Source organism: Candoia aspera, chromosome 3 (assembly GCF_035149785.1).
Source record: "Candoia aspera isolate rCanAsp1 chromosome 3, rCanAsp1.hap2, whole genome shotgun sequence".
Taxonomy (NCBI): domain Eukaryota; kingdom Metazoa; phylum Chordata; class Lepidosauria; order Squamata; family Boidae; genus Candoia; species Candoia aspera.
The window spans coordinates 2,505,818-2,531,530 of record NC_086155.1 but is presented as its reverse complement, the minus strand read 5'-3'; the positions used below and the strand labels follow the sequence as shown (position 1 = coordinate 2,531,530).

Genomic DNA, 25,713 nt, shown 5'->3' with positions numbered 1-25,713 from the left:
CTAAAGCCAGAGCTGCTGAACACCCAGGTGGGTCGGGGGTCCTGGCTGGGCCCTGAAATAACCCACCGCCCGCTTGCACCTCTTGAGCTTCGAGCTGGCCGTGGCTGCTGCAACAGGAGGAAGAAACCCCTTTGGCGGGAGCTGGGAATTCAGCAAGGGTGGCACGTCATCTGCCCTCTGTGGGTTTGAATTCGCTTCCCCTCCAACCAGGCAGGAGCAGAATGGAGTGTCCTTTGAACCAGGGCCAGTAAGAACAGGTGGCCACAGAAACAACGGACAGCGGGCTCGTAATTCTGCCCAGCTCCCAGGGTAAAAGAAACGTCCCTCTCCCTTCCCTTAGTCCAGCTCTGCTACGCGGGGCATTGAAGGGGACGCTGCTGACAGCCCTCGGCGACAGGGACGGTGGCAGCAGCTGCTCGGCGGCCTTCCCAAGGGGCAGCAAGAGGGTGAGCCCTCGGCCACAGGGACAGCTCCGGACATTCCGGCCCGTGCCTTTGCTCTTGGCCTCTCGGTGAGTTCGTCTGGGGATCTCCTGCCCGGGCTGCCCGGTGAGGGCTACCTGTCCAGGTCAACTCCCGTTTAGGTGGCCCCACAAGTTGGTTTGGGGCTCACTGAAGGAAGCATTTTCTAGCTCCAGCCTGATTGATATGGACAGGTGGTGACCAGGTGCCCACCTGCGCTGTTGGCGCCTCTGCCCCAAGGGCTGCAAATGCTCCTCCGGAATTAGCAGGAGGAAGTGGGCAGAAGGGCGCTGACCCTCCTGGAATTCCTGGGCCGTTGGGTCAACGCCCTTCTCCCAGCAGCTGGGCAAGGTGGGGGAAAGCCAGGGCTGGCTCTTGGCTGAGGATAGCCAGGGATGGACCTTTCCTCAGCCTTCCTCTTGTGTCTTACGTGCTTTTCCTGCTGGGCTCCTGGCTGGGAGAACGGGAGTCGGTGTCTCTGTGATCCCGTCCAGCCGGCTTCTGGTCCTACAGCAGCCTGGTTGCCAACGTCTGAAACCTTGAGAGTGCCCGCTTTCTTTTAACTCAGCTGCTCTGATATGCACCAAACTGCATCTCTCTGGATTTTCTTGATTGATTGATTATGTGCCATCACATTGGTGTCAGCTCCTAGCAACCACATAGATAGATCTTCTCCATGACTGGATGTTCTCGAGAGCATTAAAAAGTTTTGGAAAAGTGTCCGTTGTCTGTGCCTTGGTTCGGGGATTTCAGGAACCGGATTGTCTTGCATTTCTGAAGCGTGGCATGGCTGTTTGTGCCAGAGAATGATTCCAAAATAGCAAGTATGTGCCCCTGGAATGGCAATAGTTACAGACCAACCAATCAATAAAAGAAGATGGGGAAATTCAGCAGCCACCAAAGGCAAAATCCAACTTCATGCAACTGAGTATTCCGAAGATGCCTTTGGGGTCCGGCTGGCTGCGCTGATGGTGGTGTAATGCGATACCTTAAAAGGGCGACAGGTTGGAAATGCTGCCCAAATGGGCATAATTTATTGATTAATAAAGCTTAAATTGGAAGTAATTGGCAGGGTGGCAAATTAAAGGGCAGACTTGTTTCCCTTTTTAAAATAACTTTGCATCTGGTTTCTTGGTAGAAGAAGGAATGGCAAAACTATATTAAGACAATCTCGCCGAACAATGCTGGTTGTTTGTTACATGATGTCATCTCATATCCTTCCAGAATTAACCTAGTTCTAGAAAGAGAGAGGCGCTGGAGGTGCTTGGAAGCTGCCGCTGGGTGTAAGCAGGCGCTTGCAATGCACGCGGCATTCTGAAGGCACCCTGGTGGGAGGACTTGCTTCATGGACACCCGGAGCACCTTTCCAAACAGATGCGCTCTCCTCTTGGGGGCAGCAGCCTTAGCGGCGAGTGAGTCCTGCCACGCAGGTTTCCTCACCTTGGCACGGCTAGTAGGTGGCATCCTGGCCAGCCTGCAAGCCAGGCAGAGTGGTTTTGCTAGCTTTAGAGTGGCCTCTTTGCCCCTCCAGGAGGAAGAGAGAGGAGCTTTGTGCTTTGGGTTAGAGTCAGCAATGGTGTTGAGAAGCAGCACCCAGCGTTTAGCTGTTTGAAAGTGGGGTGGTTTCTGCAGCTTTGGATCATGCCCTGCGGCTCTTCCAGCCTCCAGTTCTTCTTTGGAACAGAGACAAGTCAGCCCTTCAGATGCACCGGTTGCCTGTTGGATGGTCTATAATCAGCATGTTCTGGGGGCAAAGAGGTAGCAGGAGAACATATATGGACAGCAGAGCTGGGGTCTTATGCCCCCTGCCAGTGGTGTCCACAGGGGAAGGGAGCAGTCAAGTGTCAAGGGGGTGGCTGCAACTGGGCCATACCGTTTCCACTGCAGTTGTCTGAGAGCTGACTGAAACTGTTTGGCTGATCTTCTGAAGTTTGCTACTGGGATTTGGGGGTGCAGAAGTGGAGGTTGGGACCAAAAGTTGTCCATCCAACCAGATAACCGTCTACCTTCTGCACCCTTGTGTCCTCCTGCTGTCCTGAACCGTTACCCCCTATTCCCAATGACTGTGCCCTTGCGATGAAGTCCCATGCATCTGGAAGATTCAGGTTGGGGAAGGGTGGGTTAGGAGAAGAAGGGGACGATGCAGTGAATTTGCCCAGAATAAAGGAAGGAGCACATCAAAGTAGATCAAAGGCTGGTCTCCATCACTCCAGAATGCAGGACAGAGAATCATGGATTAAAGTTATATAAAGGTAGATTCAGACTAAATGTTGGGAAAATCTTTCTGAGACTAAGAGCAGGACGAGGGTAGAACCAAATAAGGGGCTTTCCTTCAGAGGAGGGGTCTCTAATTGGAATGGGTCGTAAAACATTGGGAAAGGGACCTCAGGAAAGGGAGGTGCAGCCTATTCTTGAGCCCAGTGGGGTGGGACTGTTACAGCCCTCCTCCCAAATGCCCATTTTTTCAGGGACTGATGGGTTATAGCTGCATTCACACAACATGCTAAGCCACAAAAAGACTGGAGTAAGTCAAGTCAACCTTAACTGAGCCTTGCATGCTGTGTGAATGCGATCACTGGGAATGATTGGATTTACAGTCTGGTGCCCCTGGAGGGCTCCAGGTTGGGGAAGGCTGGTCCAAAGGCTGGTAACTTGCATCTTCCAGCAACCATCATCTATGATACCTTGGCTGCTGGCAGCATGGAGAAACATGCTGTCTGACTTTCATCTGTTTTCTGTCTCCTGCAGAAGCTGATCTGAAGTCCCAGGAAAGGAGCGGGGGCAGTTTGGGAGATCTCTATTGGGCCCCCACTGGTGGAAGAGACTCATCTGGAGCAGCAGAAGATGGAGAAGGATGGAGAAACCTGCAGTGTGCAGGATACTGGGGGAGGGGTGAAAGAAGTGCTTCCAGGAGGCCCAGCCCAGCAGAAAGGCACGCCAACAGAACAGGGCCAAGCGGAGAAAGAAGGGAGCCCAGGTGAGTCCATGGGAGCGAAGGACCACCCAGGCCACCAGAAGGGTGTTCAACAGAAGCCACTGCATTTCCTACAAAGCTTCAGCTGCCCAGCAACGGTGAACAGGTAATGTTCGTCCCCCTGCAACCATTGATTTGGGTTGCTTCTAGAGATGTGTCCACCTGAGCGTGGAAATTGGGGCATATTTAAAAATGGCCTGAGGGGGTTGAAGCTGAGTTAGAAGATAGTCAGCCAGTTGGGTGAGGAGGTTTTTGGAAGACCAGTGACTCCCTTGAACTGGTTCAGCAGCCTGGGTGGATCCTGCATGGAGATCACTTGCCCTGGGCTATGTGACCTTGGATACAGTAGCACTGGGACACTGAGCTGACAAGGAACCTGTTGCAAGGTGTACATGAGGAGGAGGAACCAGGAGGAGGCCTGTACCTCAGGGGAAGCTCAGTTTTTAAAGGTAGATGATTTCAACTGCAGTATCCGGATCTCCAAGGGAGACATGGAAAGGTCCTGTTTGAAAACTTAGCTTACCTTCGGTCTGTATCATGCCTTCCCTTGATTGTTGCCTGGGATCTTATGAAGGCCAGCTTCCTTGTAAGCATTTTGCGAAGATGGATGGTGATGGTTTTGCCCCTTAGGGCAATGTTTCTCAACTGGCTGGGGGATTCTGGGAGTTGAAGTCCACATGTCTTAAAGTGGCCAAGGTTGAGAAACATTGCCTTAGATGCTTGTAGAATCCCCTTAGAATTTTTTGGGGGTGGGTGGGAGAAATACATGCTAGAACTTGTTTAGATTCCTGGGTACACCAATCTTTTTTTTTTAACCCCTGAAATACATCGTTCTAAGAACGTGATAATGGGGAATTAGGATCCTATTCCGAGATGACCTTTTGGAGTCCGGCAACAGATGCTTCTTTTCAGCATAACAGATTTCAAAGCTGTATGTGGCATAAGATCACTATGAAGATGCTAAAGTGAGAAAAAACGTTTTTTAAAAACATGCCGCTGATCCAGTTTGTAAAACGGATGAACATGTTTGGGTGAATTAAAACACATCACATCTAATTAATAACCATGGGGGCATAAGGTCAGCATTACTCTGGAGCACATTTTACACTGGAGGTTGTGTCCAGGCAAGTGGGGCTTCCCTTGCAGCTGTTCTTAGCTGGAGTAGCTAAGGATTTATCCCAAACAGCCTTCCATTGCTAGAGGGATTAGGGTGCTGGTCACATCTGGCTGGAATGATGGGAGTTTGAATCCAGAACTTCTAGAAAGTGCCAGACGGAGAAAGTCTGCTGCTTGGGAAGAACAAAGCCATGCTAATTTATTTCCATCAACTGATATGGCCCAGAGCAGAGACTCTAGGTGGCTAACAACATTAAAACATCAAAAAAGCAAGCAGGCACATTAATATACATGCAGTGGCAGACAAGAACAACAGCAATTGTGGCCCACAGGCCCCCTTAGCCTCCTGACCCACATGCCTGGGAAACTGCCCTGCTTTTAAGGCTTTCTGGAATGCCAGCAGAGTCAGGGCCAGGCGTATCTCAAGGAAGAAGGGGATTCCAGAGGGCAGGTGCTACCCCGGAAAAGTCCCTAGTCCCGTCCTCAGATGGAGCATGCCTGCCTGCCCAACCTAATGGGATGGGTGGAAACCAACAGGGAGTCACATCATCAGCATGGATTCTGGGTATGAGTCTGTTGTCCCTTCGCATCTCCAGCATCCAGCGGGTGTAATTCAGCTGCATGATGGCAAGGAAAATCTGAGAGCTGGAAAGGATCACCTGGGCAGGCTGTCATCTAGCCAGTTCAATTTGGAGTGAAAACTGGTGGTTGAAGTATCACATGCATTACAGCTTAGCCTAACCTTACGTTCTTCCTGCTCTTACTGGACCATCTGGCATACTAAACAGAGTGGGAATAAAAGCCTGGAGCCGGGCTGACAAGGACTTGGCTTTGCGTGCACAGACAAAGCCAGATCCCTGAGAAGTCCATGCTCCGGGTGTGACGGAACACCTAGCAGACCCCGACAACTTGGAGGAGGGAGCAGGACCATTACAGAAAAGATTCCTGAGTCCAGGGGAAGGAGGAAATTAACTCCAATTATGCTAGGTATAAGTTCTTCTGGAGAAATGCTTTGGCAGCTTTCATTGTCCTGCTAGCAATCAAGATGTTTCTAAAAATCCCAGTGGTTCTGGTTTCCCGAGTTTGCCAGCCTTGAAAGCATTCCAGCTTGTCCAGGCAGAGCAGGGAAAAGGTGTATCTTTCCTCTAACTATATTGAAAATACCAGGGCTTCAGTGGCTATTGAAGAAGTTCACTTCTGTTAATTCCTTTGGATGGAACTGGGTGTGCATAATGGTGTGCAAGGTTCCTTGTGGGTTAATAATTCTCCCGATTTTTTGGATCTACATAGGCCTATTTAGTTCTTCATGACACAGGACACATCAGCCCAGTTCTAAGCAGAAGCGTGGCCAGTGAGTTTAGGATTGCAGATGATGATGCTTGACTTTAAAATTGCTTTAATTATATAACTGTAAAGTATTTTAAAATTGCTTTAATTATACAGCGTACACTATATCAGCAATATTAAAAGGAGAGGTAGTTAAATAAGGAAAAAAGTGTCTCTAAGTACTGTTGTCATCCACATTCAAGTCTTTTTCTTTTTATGCCTTCAGTTCCCGGGACATCCATTAGGGGGCAGTCAAAACAGCAAGATGGCAGCTGCAATCATGTGATTAGGAGTATCATGCTGCATGTAAAAAGGGCAGGGCTTCAATTGCATGGTTGTGGTGCCATCTTGACTTTTTTGACCCCTCTGCATGGGATCAAAGCTCTGCACCTTTGTCATGGGGGAAATGGGGGATTCCAATCTCCGACACCAACTTGGGAATCAAACTCTGTGGCCAGCGGGAGATCCAGCAGGTTCTCGATGTACCTTGCAGACAACCTCATTGTCCAAAAGTTGGAGGAGGGAATTAGGGATTGGCTGTATTTTGGACTGGATTGTTTTGGTTGGAGAAGGGGGAGAAGAAGGACCGTGGGAGGGGATCCCTTCTAGAATCTGCAATATCACAGGCAGGGAGGACTGAAGGGAGTTGGATCTGGGTTCTAGATCTCAAGAAAGCTGACTTCAGCAGCCCCCAGGAAAGAGCAGGAAGGGTTCCGTGGCTGGAAATGCCGAAGGGAAAAACAGTTCCGGAGGGAAATTCTGAAAAATGAGATAATGCCCAAACTAAAGCAATACCAAAGAGGAAGAAAAATGGGAGACGGCGGATGAGGCCGGCTGGTGGCATAAAAAACTCTCAAATAAGTTGAGAAACAAAGAGGGATCATCATCATCATCAATGTTGCTATACTGGGTGATGCTAGGATTGAGGAAAAGCAATCCCCAAAAATTACACAATACCGGGATTTGCAGATCAAAGTTGAACCCTTATGGAAAAAGAAATCCACTGTTATACCAATTGTGATTGGATCCCTTGGAGCAATACCTAAAAGGTTGCCTTGATATTTGGAAATTCTGAATTTATCAGACCTGAACACCCTAATTTTACAAAAACAAAAAACAAGAAAACTTGCCTTGAACTGCCTATATCCTTATATGCCACCTTAATAATTCTTAGGTCCTTGGTTAGGATTTGAAGTGTTAAGTTTTCACCTGTCTTTGACTGTGAATCTAATTGTAGATTTATTTATTTTTTTAATCCATTCAATCTGTCATGCTCCCAGATCAAACATCTGATCCAACTCACATGCCTGAATGGAATCAACACGGGTTGAGACTTGCGCGTCAGTAGAAGTGGGAGGAGGGGACCAGCCAGGAGTGTGAAAGCATCTTGTTTGGACTATCTCTGGCATCCAAGGTCAACCGGCAGAGCTGTCACAGACATCTGCACAGAACTGAATGGACTGCCACGAAAAGGGGGGCTGCATACTGAGGAAGTGGGAGGGGGTTGAATTCATTGGGCTGTTTAACTTGGGGAAAGCGCGGGAACTTCTATTCACAACTTTTTCTCTGTACTGCACGCTACAATTCATTAAAGAGATTTCTACTTAACACATATGAATCAGATTTAATGGCAAACTGAGTGGCAGTCATCACAGAATCGTGTCTGATTCTCGGAGACTGCCTGGACAAGTCCCTGCAGTTTTCTTGGCAGGTTTTTCAGAAGTGGTTTGCCATTGCCTCCTTCCTAGGGCTGAGAGGGAGTGACTGGCCCAGGGTCACCCAGCTGGCTTTGTGCCCAAGGCAGGACTAGAACTCAGGGCCTCCTGGTTTCTAGCCTGGTGCCTTCATCACAACACCAGATTGGCTCTCAGTTGTAGATTACCCATTTAACAACAACAACAACAACAGTAGAGTGGTTTAAGGTACCAGGCTAGAAACTGTAAGACGGTGAGTTCTAGTGCTACCTTGGGCACCGTTGAATTAATCATGCAAATGTCATCTTTAAAATACATTCATGTTTGTCTGATTTCCTTAAAGTTAAGTATGTCTATGCCATTGCATTGGGAGAAGCAAGATATGTGCATGCAGGCAAAAAATGCAAATGCAAATTAAAAAATAGGGTAACACCTATCAGGTCTGCAGCGTGATTCAAAACTGTGTTCAAAGTCAAGAGGAAGAGAAATGCTAAAAGAATGGCATGCAATTAATAAGGGATTCAAGGGGAAAAGGTCTCTCTTTTCTCACATGAAAAGCAAAACAGCCACACTGGGGGGCACCTGAATCTAGCCAATTCCCAGGCCAGTATTTCGGGGGATGCCCCTTCAAGGCTCTCTTCAACCCTGCTGGGATTGGGGCTCTTTTAAAATTTGCTTGATGATCTCAGTCGAGTCTCCCTGTTTCAGCTTAGAAGATATTCCAGAAGAGGCTTCGCCTGCCCCCGGCACGCAGAGTCCTCAAGATCCAGCTGCTGCTTTTGCATCTGGCCCAGAGCCTGTGCCTGGAGACCCCAGCCGAGACAAGGCGGCCCCTGGACAAGCCCCGGCGCCAGCAGCAGAGCCACCAAGCCCCGCAGCCAAAGAGGGCCCCAGGACTTTGGCTGAGGAGCCCGCTCTGCCTGCTCCTGACGCTGCTGGGGCCCCTCCGTCTCCCGGAAGCCAAGCCGCCACCGACTCTGCAGACCCCGGGGCCGGCCCCTACCTCACTCCGGACTTTGGCAAGGGGGACCCCTCCCTGATCCTGGGTAAGGTTGCCAGAGCTGCGGGCTTTAGGCCCAGGTTAGAGCAGGGCTGTGGTGGAGGGAGATGATGTCCACTGGCAAGTTTCTAGTCCTTATGACTGCAGGCCTCCGGAGACTTAATCTCAGCATCTGAATAGCAGGAGCAAGGGAGCGGGAACAAATTATAACAAGCTAAGCAAACGTGTGCCTATTTATTTCATCTCTGCAATGCATCGCTGCAAAAACCTGTTTGGCTGGCACGGGGTTGGGGATGGGTCAATGCAGAGTTTAAAGCACAAGTTGTGTAACTGTTGTGGAGAAGCCAAGGAAGAGACACAGCAGCCTGCTATTCCAAAGGTGAGCAGCTATTGTCCTTAAGCAATACAGGTAGTCCTCGACGTATGACCGTTCGTTTAACAACAGTCTGAAGTTACGACAGCCTCGGAATGGGTGCTTTACAGCCTGAAAAGCACTTCTGAGCATTGCAAAATGTCACCACCACCACCCCCCGCGGTCACATGAACATGTTTCAGGCACCTGGCAGCTGGCTCACATTTACAACGAGTTGCAGCATCCTGTGGTCATGTGATTGCATTTTGTGACATTTTTTGCTGTTTTCCATCAAAAAAGCCTATTTGGGAAGCTGGATTCACTTAACAACCTGTGATTCACCTAACGACCACGTAAAAATAGTTGTAAACTTGGACGTCCGGTCACATGGTGACGTGAGTTATGACCCCAACAACTTACAATGAAAACTTTGGTCCCAATTGTGGTCGTAAGTCAAGGTCTACCTGCACAGACTTCAGCCTCCAAGGAGCACTGCCTGGCTAGGGACATGAGGATACCCTCAAGTCAGGGACAACTCCTGGTGGTCTCCCATTCAATGCCAACACTGTGTTAGAAACAGGAGACATTGAGAGGGTCATGGCATTTGCTGCAGGGATTCCCCAAGTTCTCCAGGAGCTCTTGAGCCAGCATGGCTGGCTGGGGAATTCTGGGAGTTGAAGTCCACATATCTTAAAACTGCCAAGTTTGAGAAACACTGCTCTAAAAGCCCATCCACCATCACCTTTGGCACTTGGAATCACCAAGGGGCCTTGCCGAGCAGTAAGAACCTAAATCAGGCTGCCCTCCCCATCCCTGCCCAGTTGTGTGGGACTACAAGCCTCCTCATTCCCAGCCAGCATGGCCAATTCATCGGCTTCGCTCTCGCAAAGATATGCCTTGCCCTGACTGGGCCTCTGCTCCCGGAAAGAATCCGGCTCCGACCGTTCGTTTCAAATTAAAGCATGCCCTGCATTGTATCACTGATGACACAAACATCTGGCTTCTCCATATGGGGATTGTTGTGGCTGAAGGACCACTGTCCTTGACTCAACCCCACATTCCCCTGGCGGCCTCTGATAACCCACTTCCAACCTCAGCTGATTCCCATGTACAGAATCACAGCAGGCAACCCTGGCCTGGCTCGCAAGGTTGTTGGAAGCATGGGGAGGCTGAAATACGAAGTACGTACACAGCGCACGATGCCAACAGAGAGTACAGCAGGTTCTCGGTTTAAGAACGTCCCGCTTTACGGATGACTCCTAGTTAAGAACGGATTGCCGTAAAGCCTATTATATTAAAAATTCAAGTTAAGTACTATGTTTCAGGTTAAATACACACTACTACTTTGTGTGTTATTATGTTTAAGATGTTTTAGTGTATTTGGAAGTGCTTAAGCGTTTATGTGCATAGAAAGGTAAAATACATACTATATAGCAGTGTTTCTCAACCTTAGAACATTAAGACGTGTGGACTTCAACTCCCAGAATTCCCCAGCCAGTGTGGCTGGCTGGGGTATTCTGGGAGTTGAAGTCCACACGTCTTAAAGTTCTAAGGTCGAGAAACACGGCTGTATACTAACACAAACATTTGACTAACTGATGCTAAATAACTGTTCCGACTTACCAGTTCGACTTAAGGACAGACTTAGGAACTCGTTCTTAAACCAGGGACCTGCTATGCTTTTACTGTGAATAATTCTATGGAAATCTCAGAAGACTGGGAATCAAAGCAACCTCAGACTGAATGGAATTGTGGCTCTGTGGCTGAATCTGTAGCAGCTTTGCCAGCTCTGGAAAAAGGAGGAAATGGGCCAGCATGCTTTCCGGTGACAAAAACGTGGGAGCAATTCGGGAGACCTGGGAACTCTATAGATTGGGAAAGTGGGCAGTGGGGAGGGGTGGAATTGAGGAAGTGGGTGGGCAAGGTTGGTGCTGTTGCTACCAGTGTGAATTTACTGTGGTCCTTCCAGAAATCCCTAGTCATCCCAAATGCTCAGCAGAATCCACCCGCGCTCAGCTGATACGATGCAGAGGAATTTGCATGGTTAGACTGTCTCTTCCCACCTCCCAGGCTGTGGTTGATTTGCAGCCAGGAATTGGGGTGGGGCGGGGGGGCAGAATTGTCTTGCGAGATGCTCTAGTTTTCCTGGAAGACAGCGGGCAACGTTCCCTTCTGTCTGTACCCAAGTCCCTGTAGGCAATACGGACTGGCACTACTGTCACTCCTGAACACAAACCCAGAGGGGCTGTGCAGAGGCCTGAGCTGAACAGCCACATCTGGCCCGCAGCTGCACCTGTGCCTGGCAGAGGGTGAAAAAGCCGAGCTCTCTCTGCAGCCACGTCCAGTCTGGGACTCCTGGGCGATGTTGCACAGATCCTGGGGGATCTCCATCTCCCTGTTGTCCTGATCCATTTGCACCTACCCGGTTACTTGTGACGACTGGGTTAATCCTGATGCAAATCAGAATTAACCAGGGTGGGTGCTGGCAAGCAAGGGACGGTTTCCCTTTGTGGCCAATAGATGTCGCTCTCTGAGCATGGCTAAGGAAGGATGCTGGGGCCGGTGCGCATCCTGGGGAGGAGGTAGAAACATGGTTGGGAGCAGAAATGCGGCAATCCCGGTCTTTTCAAAATGCCCGTTTCTTTTCCAGATGACACTCCCCCGCCCCCTGCGCCTTTCACCCATCGCATTGTCACATTGAGGACTGGAAACTTCAAAGATACCTACAACCTGAACACTGAGGAGATCCTGGGCGGGTAAGAAAGGGGGAGGAAGAAAAGAAAGAAAACTTTTTCTTTTTTTTTAAAGAAATTTTCGTTCCTTTTTCGTTGCACTTTTTTTCCTTTTTTTCTTTTTGTACTTGGCATTTGTTTTATCTGTACAGTGTAATCTTTAACAAAATTATTTTTAAAAAAGAAAAAAAAAAAGGGGAAGGAAGGAGACCAGCTTTGGCCAAGTTTGTTTGTTTGTTTGTTTGTTTTTCAAATTTCTATCACCACCCATCTCTCCCAAAAAAGGGACTCTTCCTTTGCAGTTGCTTCCTGATTGTGCTGCTTGCTTTTCCAACCGTCAGTTAAAACTTCATCATTTTCTGTATTTTATCTCTCCATTGGTATACACCAGGGGCATCTGTGGGAAGGGTCAAAAAAGTCAAAATGGCGGCTGTGAACTTTCAATGGAAGTCCCGCCCTTTTAATATATATCACATAAAGAGGGTGGGGCTTCCACTGCGTGGTTGCAGCTGCCATCTTGACTTTTTTACACACCTGCCCACCTGGTAGACATTCTTGGTGTAAACAAGGCTAAATTCACTGCTTAATTTAACCCACTTATTGAATTAATTCATTTTCTGAGCTGCACACAGGAACTGACCTTACACTCAGGGCCGCAACTGGGGGGGGGGAAGTGGGGCATGTGCCCCAGGCGCTGTGCTGGAGGGGACGCCAAAATGAGCGCTGGGGGGGCGCCAAAATGGGCTCGGAATCCATGTCTGCCCTGGGTGACACAGACCCTAGTTGCAGGCCTGCTTACACTAGCCCCATGGGTGGGGTCTGCAGAATGCCTTAAGCCCCAGAAAAAAACTAATCTTCAGCCTGTTGTGGAAATGCAGCTGTTGGGACTTCCATTGACCCAGGTTAAGCAGGTTGTGTGAATCCAACCAGCTCTCTCCTCCGATCCAGCTTGGAAACGTTCCAATTTAGCATCAGGTCCTGGGGACCAAAGGAAACAAGAGGGAAGGTTCAAGGATACTAGTTTGCCCAGGGCCGTTTTATAGCCTCAAGATGATTTTTGAGAACTTTAGAGAAAATGCCACCGTATTTCAAGGATTCCCACCTCCTCTCTCACCCCAGGGGGAAGTTTGGAGAAGTCCGTACATGCGTGGTGAAGGAGACGGAACTCAAGCTTGCTGTGAAGATCATTAAGAAGCAGGGGCCAAAAGACAGGGTAGGCCTTTTGGGGAGCCCCAGGATCACATCCACTCTCCGTCACGCAAAACTCCCGGGGTGACTTTGGGTGAGCCCCTCTCTTAGCCCAACCTACCTTGCAGGGCTGTTGTGTTGGGAAAATGAAGGGAGATTCCCTTGGAGGAAAGGCATGATATAAATCAAGCCAACAAATGCATAAATACATTTGCTAGGTTTAGTCCAGGCCACAAAAGCTGCAATTTGGGTCTCTTAGTGAGGGACTGGCTTTGCTGCTTGCAGTAAAGGCAAACAGACCTGGTTGGGGATTATGGTACTTCACATCCAATCCAGATAAAGAGCTTAAGGTTGGGGAAGGCCCCTGCAGGAAAGGTTTTAACCCCCAAGAGACCTCTAAGCTACAGTCCAAAAATGCAGAATCCCACAGCTGGCTGAGGACCCTTGCAAGGTTTGTCCTAACGAGAATACATCTTCCACCAGTTTACATTTAAAAAAATAAAATTTGAAAGTTAGACTGTAAAGCAGTGTTCCTCAACCTTAGCCACTTTAAACTGTGTGGACTTCAACTCCCAGAATTCCCCAGCCAGCCATGCTGGCTGGGGAATTCTGGGAGTTGAAGTCCACACATCTCCAAGCGGCCAAGGCTGAGGAACACTGCTTTACAGTCTAACAGATGTTGGCAAAAAAGGACAGCATGCCTTTTCTTGATCTGGCAGAATAAAGAAAATGCATTTCCCTTGCCCCAAGATCGCTAGCTTTGGGATGGCACCTCTTCCTTCAGGAGAATCCTTAGCTCATCCTTGCCCACGACCTTTGCTATGTCTGGAGGGCTGCTCTGAGATGTGGTTGTAAAGCCCCGCTGGGCCTCTGGGTAAGGGGGCCCAGGGGAGAAGGGAGCATTTTCCACCTTCCCCTGAGCATAGGGCACTGGTGGAACAGGAAGGGCTTTCTCCTGAATGCAGGATCTTCTTCTATCAGTGGTCAACCGCAGAGGCAGGGCCGCAACTGTGGGGGGGCAAGTGGGGCGTGTGCTCCAGGCGCCATGCTGGGGGGCGCCAAAATGAGCGCTGGGGGGTGCTAAAATGGGTGTGGAATCCATGTTTGCCCCGGGTGACTCACAGGGTTCTTCTGAATGCCTTGGGAAGAGGGGTAAGGGCCAAGGGGGACATGTCACGGCCGCTGGGGTGGGGGCGACCTGCCAGTGTAACCGATCTCCCTTCCAGTCCCCACTTTGTCCCATACAATGCAGCCTTTCTCCTGCAGGAAATGGCAGAAGTGGAAATAGATGTGATGAACCAGCTCAACCACCGGAACTTGATCCAGCTGTATGATGCCATCGAGACGCCCCGAGAGATCATGCTCTTTATGGAATTGTGAGTTGCCTGAAGAGGAGTGGGGACTAAACTCACCCTGTCTTGCATACAGGGGGTGGGTTCCAAGCATCTCCTCTTTAAGGGACATCAGGAAGCAAGTGATGGGAAGCAGCTCTAGAGATCAGCAGGGCTGCAGGACTAAACTCACCCTGTCTTGCATACAGGGGGTGGGTTCCAAGCATCTCCTCTTTAAAGGACATCAGGAAGCAAGTGATGGGAAGCAGCTCTAGAGATCAGCAGGGCTGCAGGACTAAACTCACCCTGTCTTGCATATAGGGGGTGGGTTCCAAGATCTCCTCTTTAAAGGACATCAGGAAGCAAGTGATGGGAAGCAGCTCTAGAGGTCAGCAGGGCTGCAGGACTAAACTCACCCTGTCTTGCATACAGGGGGTGGGTTCTCAGCATCTCCCCTTTAAAGGACATCAGGAAGCAAGTGATGGGAAGCAGTTCTAGAGGTCAGCAGGGCTGCAGGACTAAACTCACCCTGTCTTGCATACAGGGGGTGGGTTCTCAGCATCTCCTCTTTAAAGGACATCAGGAAGCAAGTGATGGGAAGCAGCTCTAGAGATCAGCAGGGCTGCAGGACTAAACTCACCCTGTCTTGCATACAGGGGGTGGGTTCTCAGCATCTCCTCTTTAAAGGACATCAGGAAGCAAGTGATGGGAAGCAGCTCTAGAGGTCAGCAGGGCTGCAGGACTAAACTCACCCTGTCTTGCATACAGGGGGTGGGTTCCAAGATCTCCTCTTTAAAGGACATCAGGAAGCAAGTGATGGGAAGCAGCTCTAGAGGTCAGCAGGGCTGCAGGACTAAACTCACCCTGTCTTGCATACAGGGGGTGGGTTCTCAGCATCTCCCCTTTAAAGGACATCAGGAAGCAAGTGATGGGAAGCAGTTCTAGAGGTCAGCAGGGCTGCAGGACTAAACTCACCCTGTCTTGCATACAGGGGGTGGGTTCTCAGCATCTCCCCTTTAAAGGACATCAGGAAGCAAGTGATGGGAAGCAGTTCTAGAGGTCAGCAGGGCTGCAGGACTAAACTCACCCTGTCTTGCATACAGGGGGTGGGTTCTCAGCATCTCCTCTTTAAAGGACATCAGGAAGCAAGTGATGGGAAGCAGCTCTAGAGATCAGCAGGGCTGCAGGACTAAACTCACCCTGTCTTGCATACAGGGGGTGGGTTCTCAGCATCTCCCCTTTAAAGGACATCAGGAAGCAAGTGATGGGAAGCAGCTCTAGAGGTCAGCAGGGCTGCAGGACTAAACTCACCCTGTCTTGCATACAGGGGGTGGGTTCTCAGCATCTCCCCTTTAAAGGACATCAGGAAGCAAGTGATGGGAAGCAGTTCTAGAGGTCAGCAGGGCTGCAGGACTAAACTCACCCTGTCTTGCATACAGGGGGTGGGTTCTCAGCATCTCCCCTTTAAAGGACATCAGGAAGCAAGTGATGGGAAGCAGCTCTAGAGATCAGCAGGGCTGCAGGACTAAACTCACCCTGTCTTGCATACAGGGGGTGGGTTCTCAGCATCTCCCCTTTAAAGGACATCAGGAAGCAAGTGATGGGAAGCAGTTCTAGAGGTCAGCAGAGCTGCAGTGCCTTTGAAGCTGATGGGTTCACCCCTCATGCCAGCCACAGTTGCTGATGGGAGGATGGCTGTGGGGGGGACAGTTTTTAAGTCTTGCTCTTCTGCAGCTGCTCATACCCTAGTCCTCAAGATTGCAAAGACAGGGTGTGGAAAGGAGTGGGTGATGCCTGGAGAACTCTAAGCAGGATATTCCTTAGTGAAGGCAGGAAGGCTCCATTGCAAACCCTTTTTCTCTGATGAATAGGATTGTGTGGATTATGCCAAGCATTGAGGGAGTGCGGCTGTGGTAAAGAAGCTCACTGGGTTGGCCTCGAGGAAGAGATTTTCTCTCAGCCTAGCCTACTTTATGGCATTGTTAAGAGGATAATATATTGAAAGCTACGAGCTGCTTGTAGAGAGCAACAACAGTAAACGTGTGAGCTTGTGCCAAATTCTCCCTAGGAAGCAGACAGAATTTAATTTTTTCCAAGGCCTTGAGAAGGAGCGGGGCTGGGATTGGACAGCATCAAGACACTTATCCCTCCATAAAAGCAAGGGGAAGAAAGAGCCACCCCATATTGTTCTGATGCTCCTTTGAGTGGCTGCCTTTTGGGCTGTCCTGACGCAGCCTCGATTTCCCACCCAGTGTCCCAGGTGGTGAGCTTTTTGAGCGGATCATCGATGAGGATTACCAGCTCACTGAAGTGGATTGCATGGTTTTTGTGCGGCAAATCTGTGAAGGAATCCTCTTCATGCATCAGATGAGGGTGCTGCACCTGGACCTCAAGGTAGGGACCCATGGTGGGGGCACCTCAAGTGGGGAGGGCCAGGTGCTGCATAAGAGGAGAGGCCAAACTGTGTGGGAGGGCTTTGGGTTCAGTCAAGGGTGGCAGCATGCCAGGGGTCCTGGCATCTCATTATGGCTTCCTGCAACCGCCCAGAGTGGACCATGCTGAATATGCCAGTTCCTTTTGCTTTTTGAAGGATGTGGGGGGGCTTTAAGGGGTCAGAGGGTGCTTTAAGCTTTGCAGAAGCTCAGCATCTTTTGAAACCTCTCCAATTACCCCCCCTCCATCATTGGGTGAGGGTTAGGGGCTAAAAACATAGTCTTTTATTTGTAAGCCGCCCAGAGTCGTTGTGTACGAGATGGACGGCAGAGAAATTTGACAAACAAACAAACAAATAAATAATTAACTCTTAAAGGGTGTCTCTCCCCTTTATCCCCCCAACCCTCACAAATCTCCAAATAGAAAGCAAGACAGTTCCAGACTTTGGGCCTTACTTCCAACCTTGTGCAGTGACCCCCCTCCTCTTGCGGTCCTTCTGCATCTGGTTGCGTCTCCCCTGGTAACGGCAGCTTTCAAGTGGCTATTGGACTCATCAGTCATCCCCCCCGACTGAAAAACTGTCCCGTTCTTCCAATGCCAACCCTCGTGAGGAATCCATCAGCTGGGCCCCGTCCCCCCTGTTTTTCATCCCGAAGCCACTGACAACCTGAGGCAGACACTGCCTGAACATGGAGGTTCTACAGAGCACCCAGCTGACAACCACGAATGGGCCCTCCTTCCATAAAATTCGCTCCCCTCGTGAGTGTTCTTTGCTTTCCAAGGCCTGGGCTCACCACAGTGTAGCAGATCTGTACACAAAGCTTTATTGCAGCATGCACCTTCCCCAGTCGCAGGGCATTGCTCTGTACCCTTCTAGGACTTGTAAAGGGTTGTTGCCATGTAAATATGTCTTTTATACTCGGCCCTTTAATATTTAGTCCAAGCAAAAGCCAGCCTATGGCTGCTGGGGAATGCCAGCATATCCACACATCTTCGAGTACCCAAGGTGGAGAAATGCTGCTGGGAAGTGGCACACAGCTTTTGCCTCCTTCCAAAGGTCCTTGCAGTAGTTGAGATGAGAGGCTGTCTCAGTGCGGTCGTTCTTCTTCCAGCTGCTGCTGAGCTGCAGGCCAAGCTCCAGGCCGGGCTCCCACCAGGAGATGCTGCCCACCACAACTGGTGGTCCTGGAGGTTTTCAAGGATGTGCCAACAAGGTCCAGAGGCAGCCTCACCCCACCCAGGCCCTTAGCTTACAAAAGCAAAGGCTAAGACAGAGTATGGGTGGGTGTGCAGGAAAAAAGGAGATGATGCAGCTAGTCCTCACCTAACAACCACAATTGGGACCGGAATTTCGGTTGCTAAGCGAAACAGTCATTAAGTGAATCTGACCTGATTTTATGACTTTTTGTGGCAGTCGTTAAGCGAATCACCATGTGTATTAAGTGAACCACGTGGTCGTTAAGCAAATCATGTGGTTCCCCATTGATTTCGCTTGCCAGAAGCCAGCTGGGAAGGTCAAAAATGGTGATCATGTGACCATGGGATGCTGTGACAGTCATAAATGCAAACCAGTTGCCAAGCAGCCAAAATATGATCACGGGACCACAGGGATGCTGCGACGGCCATAAGTGTGAGGACTGGTCACAAGTTGGTTTCTTTCAACACCTTCGTAAGTCTGAACTGTCACTAAACAAATGGTTGTTAAGGAAGGACTACCTATATGGGGAGGCAGAGGCAAATTCTGGGGATTGGCAGCTATTACAGACAGGCAAGGGGACTATCAGTCAACTGCCAGGACCACCAGTTGTGGTGGGCAGCATCTCCTGGTGGGAGCCCGGCCTGGAGCTTGGCCTGCAGCTCAGCAGCAGCTGGAAGAAGAACGACCGCACTGAGACAGCCTCTCATCTCAACTACTGCAAGGACCTTTGGAAGGAGGCAAAGGCTGTGTGCCACTTCCCAGCAGCGTTTCTCCACCTTGGGTACTCGAAGATGTGTGGATATGCTGGCATTCCCCAGCAGCCATATGCTGGCTGGGGAATTCTGGAAGTTGAAGTCCACGCATCTTCAAGTTCCCAAGGTTGAGAAACAGTGCTTTACAGACTTTGAGAATTTTGCTTGGATAAATATGAAAGAAACGCCGGTGTGGATGCTTGTGAGCAAAGTTGTGAGTGAGTGAAGGTGTGCATGAGCCCATCTCTCAGGTTTCTGGGGCTGTCAACTTTTACCACCTTTGAGGAAAGACGTGCGCTGTGCTGCGCTTTGCGGAAGTGGGGTGGGAAGCGTTTCTGCCTGGCTGCAGTGGCTTTTCCCAAGCGCAGACTGCAGCCCCAGCTTCATTTCCTTGCTCTCCTCCTTCAAAGGGGATCCCGTTGCCCCCTCCCTCATCCACTGGTTCCCTTTTAGGTGGGCACTTGGCCCTTTTCGCTCTGCTGCCCCCTGATTTCCAGCGTCACGGAAGGAGGAGGAATGAGTGAAAAGGGGGAGAAATGGTTCCTTCTCGGCCCCGATCCTCCTGCCCTGGGGAAGCAGCTGTTGAGGTTGACCCAGTCCCCAGGCTGGGTTGATGATGAGCCGGAGAGGCTGGTCACGCATTCAGCTGCCCGACCATCCAGGGACAGGATGGGATCAAGGGGAATCATGCAGAGGAGAGAAATGAAGACCCAAATTTCCCCCAGGCCTTCCCTGTGTGAACGGGAGACGCTGCTCTTTAAAATGCACACGGTTTATATCGATTATTGACATATCACTGTTTTATTATTGTTTGGAAATGGGATCGCGAGACTTTACAGGAAGCCGTATATCCAGGTTTCAGATAGACCCATAAAATGATCGAGGCTCCCTCCAGCTGGGCTCAGGGCCATGCAGTTTTTTGGGGTCCCCATTTTTAGCGTAAAAGGGCTTTGCCATATCCTCCTTCAGGGCTGGATGTGGGATGCCCTGCTGAGATTTCCTGGTGGTGTCCCACCCCACTATTGATTCGCTTGACCCTGCTTAACTTTCTAGTCCAGGCAACGATCGTGGAGTGCTGCCCCTCCGAACCGCAAGCCTAAAATAGGCTTAACGCAGTTTAAAATGGGGTGAGGAAAAATCTTATTGTTATATACCCCCACTGACTGGGAATCCTCCTCCTCCTCCTATATATTTATTTACCAATCAGATTTATTCCCCGCCCATCTCACTCAGAGAGCAACTCTGGGCGGTTTACATAAAATAGGAATAAAACATTAATTAAGATAACCATGAAACAATAAAACAGTGCAATAAAAACAGCCTTCTTAATAAATAAATAATATGTTCCAAGAGGTGGCTGGTGCAAAGTTCTTAATTTAATTTCCGGGGAGCATCTTTAGGGTGCCAACCACCCCCAGGGTTGGCCACCCCTCTTCACCCCCAGTGGAGATGGCAGAGCCAGGTCTTTACTCCTTTCTGGAAGGCTGGGAGAGTGGGCTGCTTCCTCTTCCTCTTCCTTATCCCAGAATGGTTTCCTCTGCTCTTCTGGCCCCCAAAGACCCTTCCAGGGCACTTTCATGGACACCCCCCTTTTTTCCTCTCTCCGCAGCCCGAGAACATCCTGTGTGTGACAGCCACAGGCCACATGGTGAAGATAATTGATTTTGGATTTGCCCGGAGGTAACACTGTGATCCGGGTGGCTGAATTTCCTCCTACCTGTGCCTCCTCCCCTGCTGGGCCTCAAAGCCGGAAAAGGACAGGCTTTCCCATTTTGATTTCTCTCCGTCTCGCGCTGAGCACCTGTAACTTGCAAGTGTTCTGTTTCCGATGGAGAAACTTCAAATGCGCCCACATTTGTGTCCATTTGGTACACGTTTTTCTAACATGGGTGTTTGTTTTTGCAAGTTTGCTTGATGGGCACAGTTGTTGCAAACAGTTTCCCCAAACTTAATATATTTCTGTCTCATTGTACATTTGGGGGACAGATTTTTCCCGAATATTCAACTTTTTGACCAGCAAACAGTGTTGTGCCATTTGAAGAAGGGTAATGAAGTTTTGACTTTTGTACTGAAATTAGCTGAGTTAGATAGTAGATAAATATGTTTCTCTCCCCGCTCCCATTGAATTGAATGGATACCTAGCAAGGTCACATTAGAAGACCATCAGGGCTAAAGGGAGCTCCAGTTTGGTGTGCCTTTTCCTGGGGCGGGTGGGGAAGGGTGTGCCTGAGAGGCATATTTCAAAAGTGCCAGAACAAACGCACCCTTTTCTCCCCTTGCCAGATACAACCCCCGAGAGAAACTAAAAGTCAATTTTGGCACCCCGGAATTCCTGCCGCCAGAGGTGGTCAGCTACGAGCCGGTCTCCTACAGCAGTGACATGTGGAGCATGGGGGTGATCGCATATATGCTGTGAGTGGGGGTGCAGGAGAGCCTGGGGGCAGAGGGACCCTAAAACGATGGGTTCATGGCATGCTTCCCCGTTGCATAATCTCTTAAAGTGGGTTAAGTTAACTTGGATTTGTGGGGAGGGATGTTAAGATGTTGCTCACCCGGGTTCCCCAGTGAGAGGGGATGGGAATCTGGGTCTCCTTCCCCACTAGCTCTGGGGCTGAGCGGGAGGGACTGGCCCAAAGTCCCCCAGGGAGCTTCTCTGGCTGAGAACCTGGCTCTCCTGGCTTGCAGTCCACCACCTTCCCTGCTAGACCACCCTGGCATTTATAGCACGTGGCGTGGGTTGGACAAGCATTGGCATCCACTCACAGACCCACAAGGCCGCCCTGTTGAAGGCTCCGGGCAGCCAGGCCTGGCCCTGTGGAGCTGACCCTGCCCTGGCCAGAGGAGCTCCTCTGCAGAAGCTCTTGTGCTCTCACCTTCTCCCCCTGCCTCCCCTTTCAGGCTGAGCGGCCTCTCCCCTTTCCTGGGGGACAACGACACGGAAACGCTCAACAACGTCCTGGTGGCCGAGTGGTATTTCGACGAGGAAGCCTTTGAGGGCATCTCTGACGAAGCCAAAGACTTTGTCTCCAACTTGATCATTAAGCAAAAAAGGTCTGTGCTTCCCTGCGGACTGGGGAAAGGGCAGGAGGGGCTGGACCGTAGAGCCCCCCGGGGCGCCCGTTCACCTCCCGCTCTGCTTCTCAGTCTTCCAGCAATGGGACGGCTCTAGAAAACAGGTCAGGCCAGAATCCTCCAGCACGACGCGGTCCCTTGCTTGGAGCCGCAGCTTCTCTTGTCCCAGAGCAACGGCCGTGCGGGGCGGAGATAATGGGAGCTGCTGTATTTTCACTTGCAAGCCGGCTCGGACAAAAGCACATCTGCTTTCTGCGGTTGCAAGTAGATTTGGGGAAATGTGATTTCCTTCCCTTGGCTGGGGCTCTCAGAACCCGCTCTAGATGGCACCAAGACTTGGCAGTTTCTGCCTCTCTTTGCCAACTTCTAGGAGTTGTCTGATAGTTGCAGACCAGCTCTGTTATCCCTACCCTTGGCCATCAGCAGGGGTGACTGCAGTGTATGGTCAAAAGAGTCAAGATGGCAGCCACAATGGTGCAATCTAAGCTCTGCCTGGTTTTTATGTGCAACGCACCGTTGCAACCGCCATCTTGACAGTTTTGACTACATCCTGTGGATCATCCTGGCCATCAGCAACCTCAACCTTTAGGAGGAAATATCTTCATTCTTGATTATGATATAGAAAGTAGTTTACAGAACGTAACTTTGCAAATTCCCAAATTTGTTGGGATTTTTTGGCATCGTGCCTGTGTAGAAGAGGCTCCTGTACACACATTCAACTGAGGTTTCACCCAGGTCCCTTAAGAGGAAGAAGGAAACAAGCCACAGTTGAAGGTGTGCTTTTAAAAGTACAGGATCCAGCTGTTCTCCGGATCTGACACACAAGCTCTACGATGTATCCTGAGCTGATTATTCCATCCTTCATTCCTTGTCAGGTGGATGAGTTATTATTATTATGGTTGTGGTGGTGGTTGCTATTATTATTGATATACAGCTGTTGAAAGGCTGTAAAAGAATACGGTTGCTTGCCCAGAGGGTTTCCTGAGCAGCTAAGGCAAGATTCAAACCAGAAGATGTTTTTTATCCTTTGTGAATCCTTCTTTTAGTTGTGATGTGCTTCTCGCGAGAAAATCTGGAATAGTGCAAATAGAGCAAATTTGGCACCCGCAGGGGTGGCTTGCAAAGGGAAGCGGGGATGTCTGCATGTTTTGTTAATTTAGGGGGTCATTCTCAGCTTTTGCCAATTTCCTGGTGGCTAGAAAAGCCTGCTTAAAAATAACAACAACCACAATAATAACAATAATAATAATAGAGGGATGCCGTGATGCGAAGACGTGAAACTGGCAGAATGTGGCAGCAGTCAGCTTCCATGCTGGGAACAGAAGCGATGCCCGTTCTGCAAGGCAAGTCGGAGTAAACCTTGGAAAGCCCCCACGCGGACTGCGATGCTTCTGGCGTCCGGGGTTTTGTGTCACCAGAGGCCCGTAATGTCGTCTCCTCCTCCTCCTCCTCTCTTCTCCCCACCTCTCCCCCAGTGGGCGGCTGAGCGCCTCGCAGTGCCTGCAGCACCCCTGGCTGAACAACCTGGCCGACAAGGCCAAGCGGGTCAACCGGCGCCTCAAATCTCAGGTCCTGCTCCGGAAGTACGTGATGCGACGCCGCTGGAAGGTAAGAGCCAGGCGATGGTGTGCGAGGCGACCGAGCTGGCAAGCTGCAGATGCCTTGCAGGGGGTCTGCGGGGCATGGTCAAAAAATTCAAGATGGTGGCCACGACAGTGCCATTGAACCCCCGCCTGTTTTTTATGTACAACCCCAACCCTAACCGTCATGACAGCTGTCATGACTTTGGACACCCCCAGTTGCCGGTCTTGTTTGACTCAGTCTCAGAAAGGATGCTGTTTGCAGGAAAGCTTCACCCATACAGGTAGTCCTAGACTTACGACCACAATTGAACCGGAACTTCCATTGCTAAGCGAGGTGGTTGTTAAGTGAGTCACGCCCGATTTTACAACCTTTTTTGCCACGGTCATTAAGCGAATCCAGTTTCCCCCATTGACTTTGCTTGTCAGAAGCCGGCCGGGAAGGTTGCAAATGGCAATCGCATGACACTGCAACCATTTAAGTGTGAGCTGGTTGCCAAGAGCCTGAATGTTGATCATGTGACCATAAGGCTGCTGTAACGGTCGTAAGTGCAAGGACTGGTCATAAGTGCAAGGACTGGTCGCAAGTCACTTTTTCCACTGCCGTTGTAACTTTGAATGGTCGCTAAACAAATGGTTGTAAGTTGAGGACTACCTATATTTGCATTTCCCTCTTTTGCTCCCTAAATTACTTCTTTTCAGCTTCACCTTTGCTATAACTGAGGTGCATCCTGGAAAATTAAATTCAGGAATCAACTTTGCTTCTCCCCCTGTCGCCAAGCAGAGTGATTGCCCTTAAAAAGGCATCTATAAGGTCCCTATATACGGTAAATGTATCCAAGTCCCCTAGTTCATTGCTTATTTTATAAGTAAGTTTTGCAGGTCTGGATTCCTCTTAGCGTGAATGGATGTCTCTCGACGACAGCATGGGAGCTGGCCAGCGAGTGCTTTGCGCAGCCAGATATTGTTGTGAATCCGGCAGAACTGTTACTCCCTGTTCCCTGCATGATCTGACCCCAGAGAGGAATTTTGGGCTGGATGCAAGTGGAAATGATTCCAAATCAGCCTCACTGGTCTAAAAATGTTGCATCTGGCTTTATCCTTAGTTTCTGTATTTTGTACCATCTTGATAGGTCCTCCCTGCTGGGATAGGGTCCGATTAGAGTGTCTTTCACACAAACCTATAAATAAACACCCCAAAGCCATCTGATCCTGGTCATCAAAAATGCCCCTAAAAGAAATCCACAGCTACCGCTCCCATTTCCACTCCTCCCACCCTGGGGGCTTTCTATTCCCCTCATCAGCGATAGTTTGATACAAGCCCATCATGTGCCAGCTGAAATTTGCTTTTCCTTCTCTCTCTTTTTAAGACAGCAAAAATCTAAGTTCAGTCCCTGGAGAAACTCATATCTGAGGGCCAAGCAAGCTCTCCGTTCCTCCCTAGCAGGAGCAGGAGCTGAGAAAAATTCTGCGAAGTATATTTAAAAAATGCAAACTCGCTCGATTTGCAGGCTGCATTCATATGGCCACAGGCTTCCTCCCTCCCCCAGGGGTCCCATTTGAAGTTCTTCTTGGAGGGCCGGGCTTTCTGCTTCGTGATGTGACTTCTCTAGCTGAATTCTTACTCTCCTGTTCCCCCGACAGAAAAACTTCATTGGCGTTTGTGCTGCAAACCGATTCAAGAAAATCACCAGCTCCGGATCCCTGACGGCGCTCGGGGTTTGAACTGGGGGGGCTGGAACTGAGCAAGGGATGAAAGAGGGAAGCCACCAACCGGGAACTTGGACAGTGTTGTGTTTGTGTTGCCCTGCGTCCCAGGGATTGTGTAGTGGAGAGGAACAGGACCCTTCACGGATCATGGGACGGCGGGGCCCAGGAGCATGGGACCTTGCACAGAGATGCTCCGCCCCTCCGTTCAAAGCCTGCCCGTCCTCCTGCTCCTGTTCTCCTGGGCAGGCTGCCCCCTTCCCTTCTCTGCTGACTTGAGCCTTGCCATGCTGAGTGCCGTTTTCTAAGGTTTGACTGCTGAGGGCTCACGAGGACTCAGTGCTCTGCTCAAGGCTGCTTCTATGGGGACTGTGCGGATCCCCTGCCCCCGTTGCGCACCGCACCATCCGTGCACCCATTGCCCGAACCCTGGCTGCTCCGAAGGACCCTTCTCTGATTACCGCAGGGCACCAGGTCCTGCTTGGGACACTCTGAAGCTGCCGCTCATCCACGGAGGAAGGTCCCGGCGTCCCTGCCGTTGGGTGACAGTCCGGTAGGACGGGTGCCCAAAGAACCCTCTTTTGAAATCGTGACTCTCTGATCCTGCCCAGGGCAATTTCCACCTTCCAGGCCACGGAGTGAGCCTTGCTTTTCCTTGGCAGAGAAAAGGGCTGTCGGAACCTGGCCATGCAATCCAGCTCTGCCAGCTTTTCCTCGAAAAAGGAAAAATAAGTTTCTTCCTCTTTTCCCCTTTGTATAATGGCTTATCTGCTTAAACTTGGATTTGAAATGTTGCT

At 50.2% G+C, this 25,713-nt stretch overlaps 1 protein-coding gene across 1 annotated transcript; it reads left to right on the top strand.

Annotated features, from left to right (window-relative positions):
- Positions 1-358: 358 nt before the first annotated feature.
- MYLK2 (myosin light chain kinase 2) lies at positions 359-25,310 on the top strand. Its single transcript, XM_063300023.1, has 12 exons — positions 359-511; positions 3,210-3,541; positions 8,280-8,617; positions 11,574-11,679; positions 12,775-12,868; positions 14,110-14,219; positions 16,427-16,568; positions 20,167-20,237; positions 20,841-20,969; positions 21,456-21,608; positions 23,105-23,237; positions 24,854-25,310. The coding sequence occupies exons 2-12, from the start codon at positions 3,306-3,308 to the stop codon at positions 24,932-24,934; spliced, it is 1,593 nt and encodes a 530-aa protein (XP_063156093.1). The 5' UTR covers positions 359-511; positions 3,210-3,305; the 3' UTR covers positions 24,935-25,310.
- Positions 25,311-25,713: the final 403 nt, after the last annotated feature.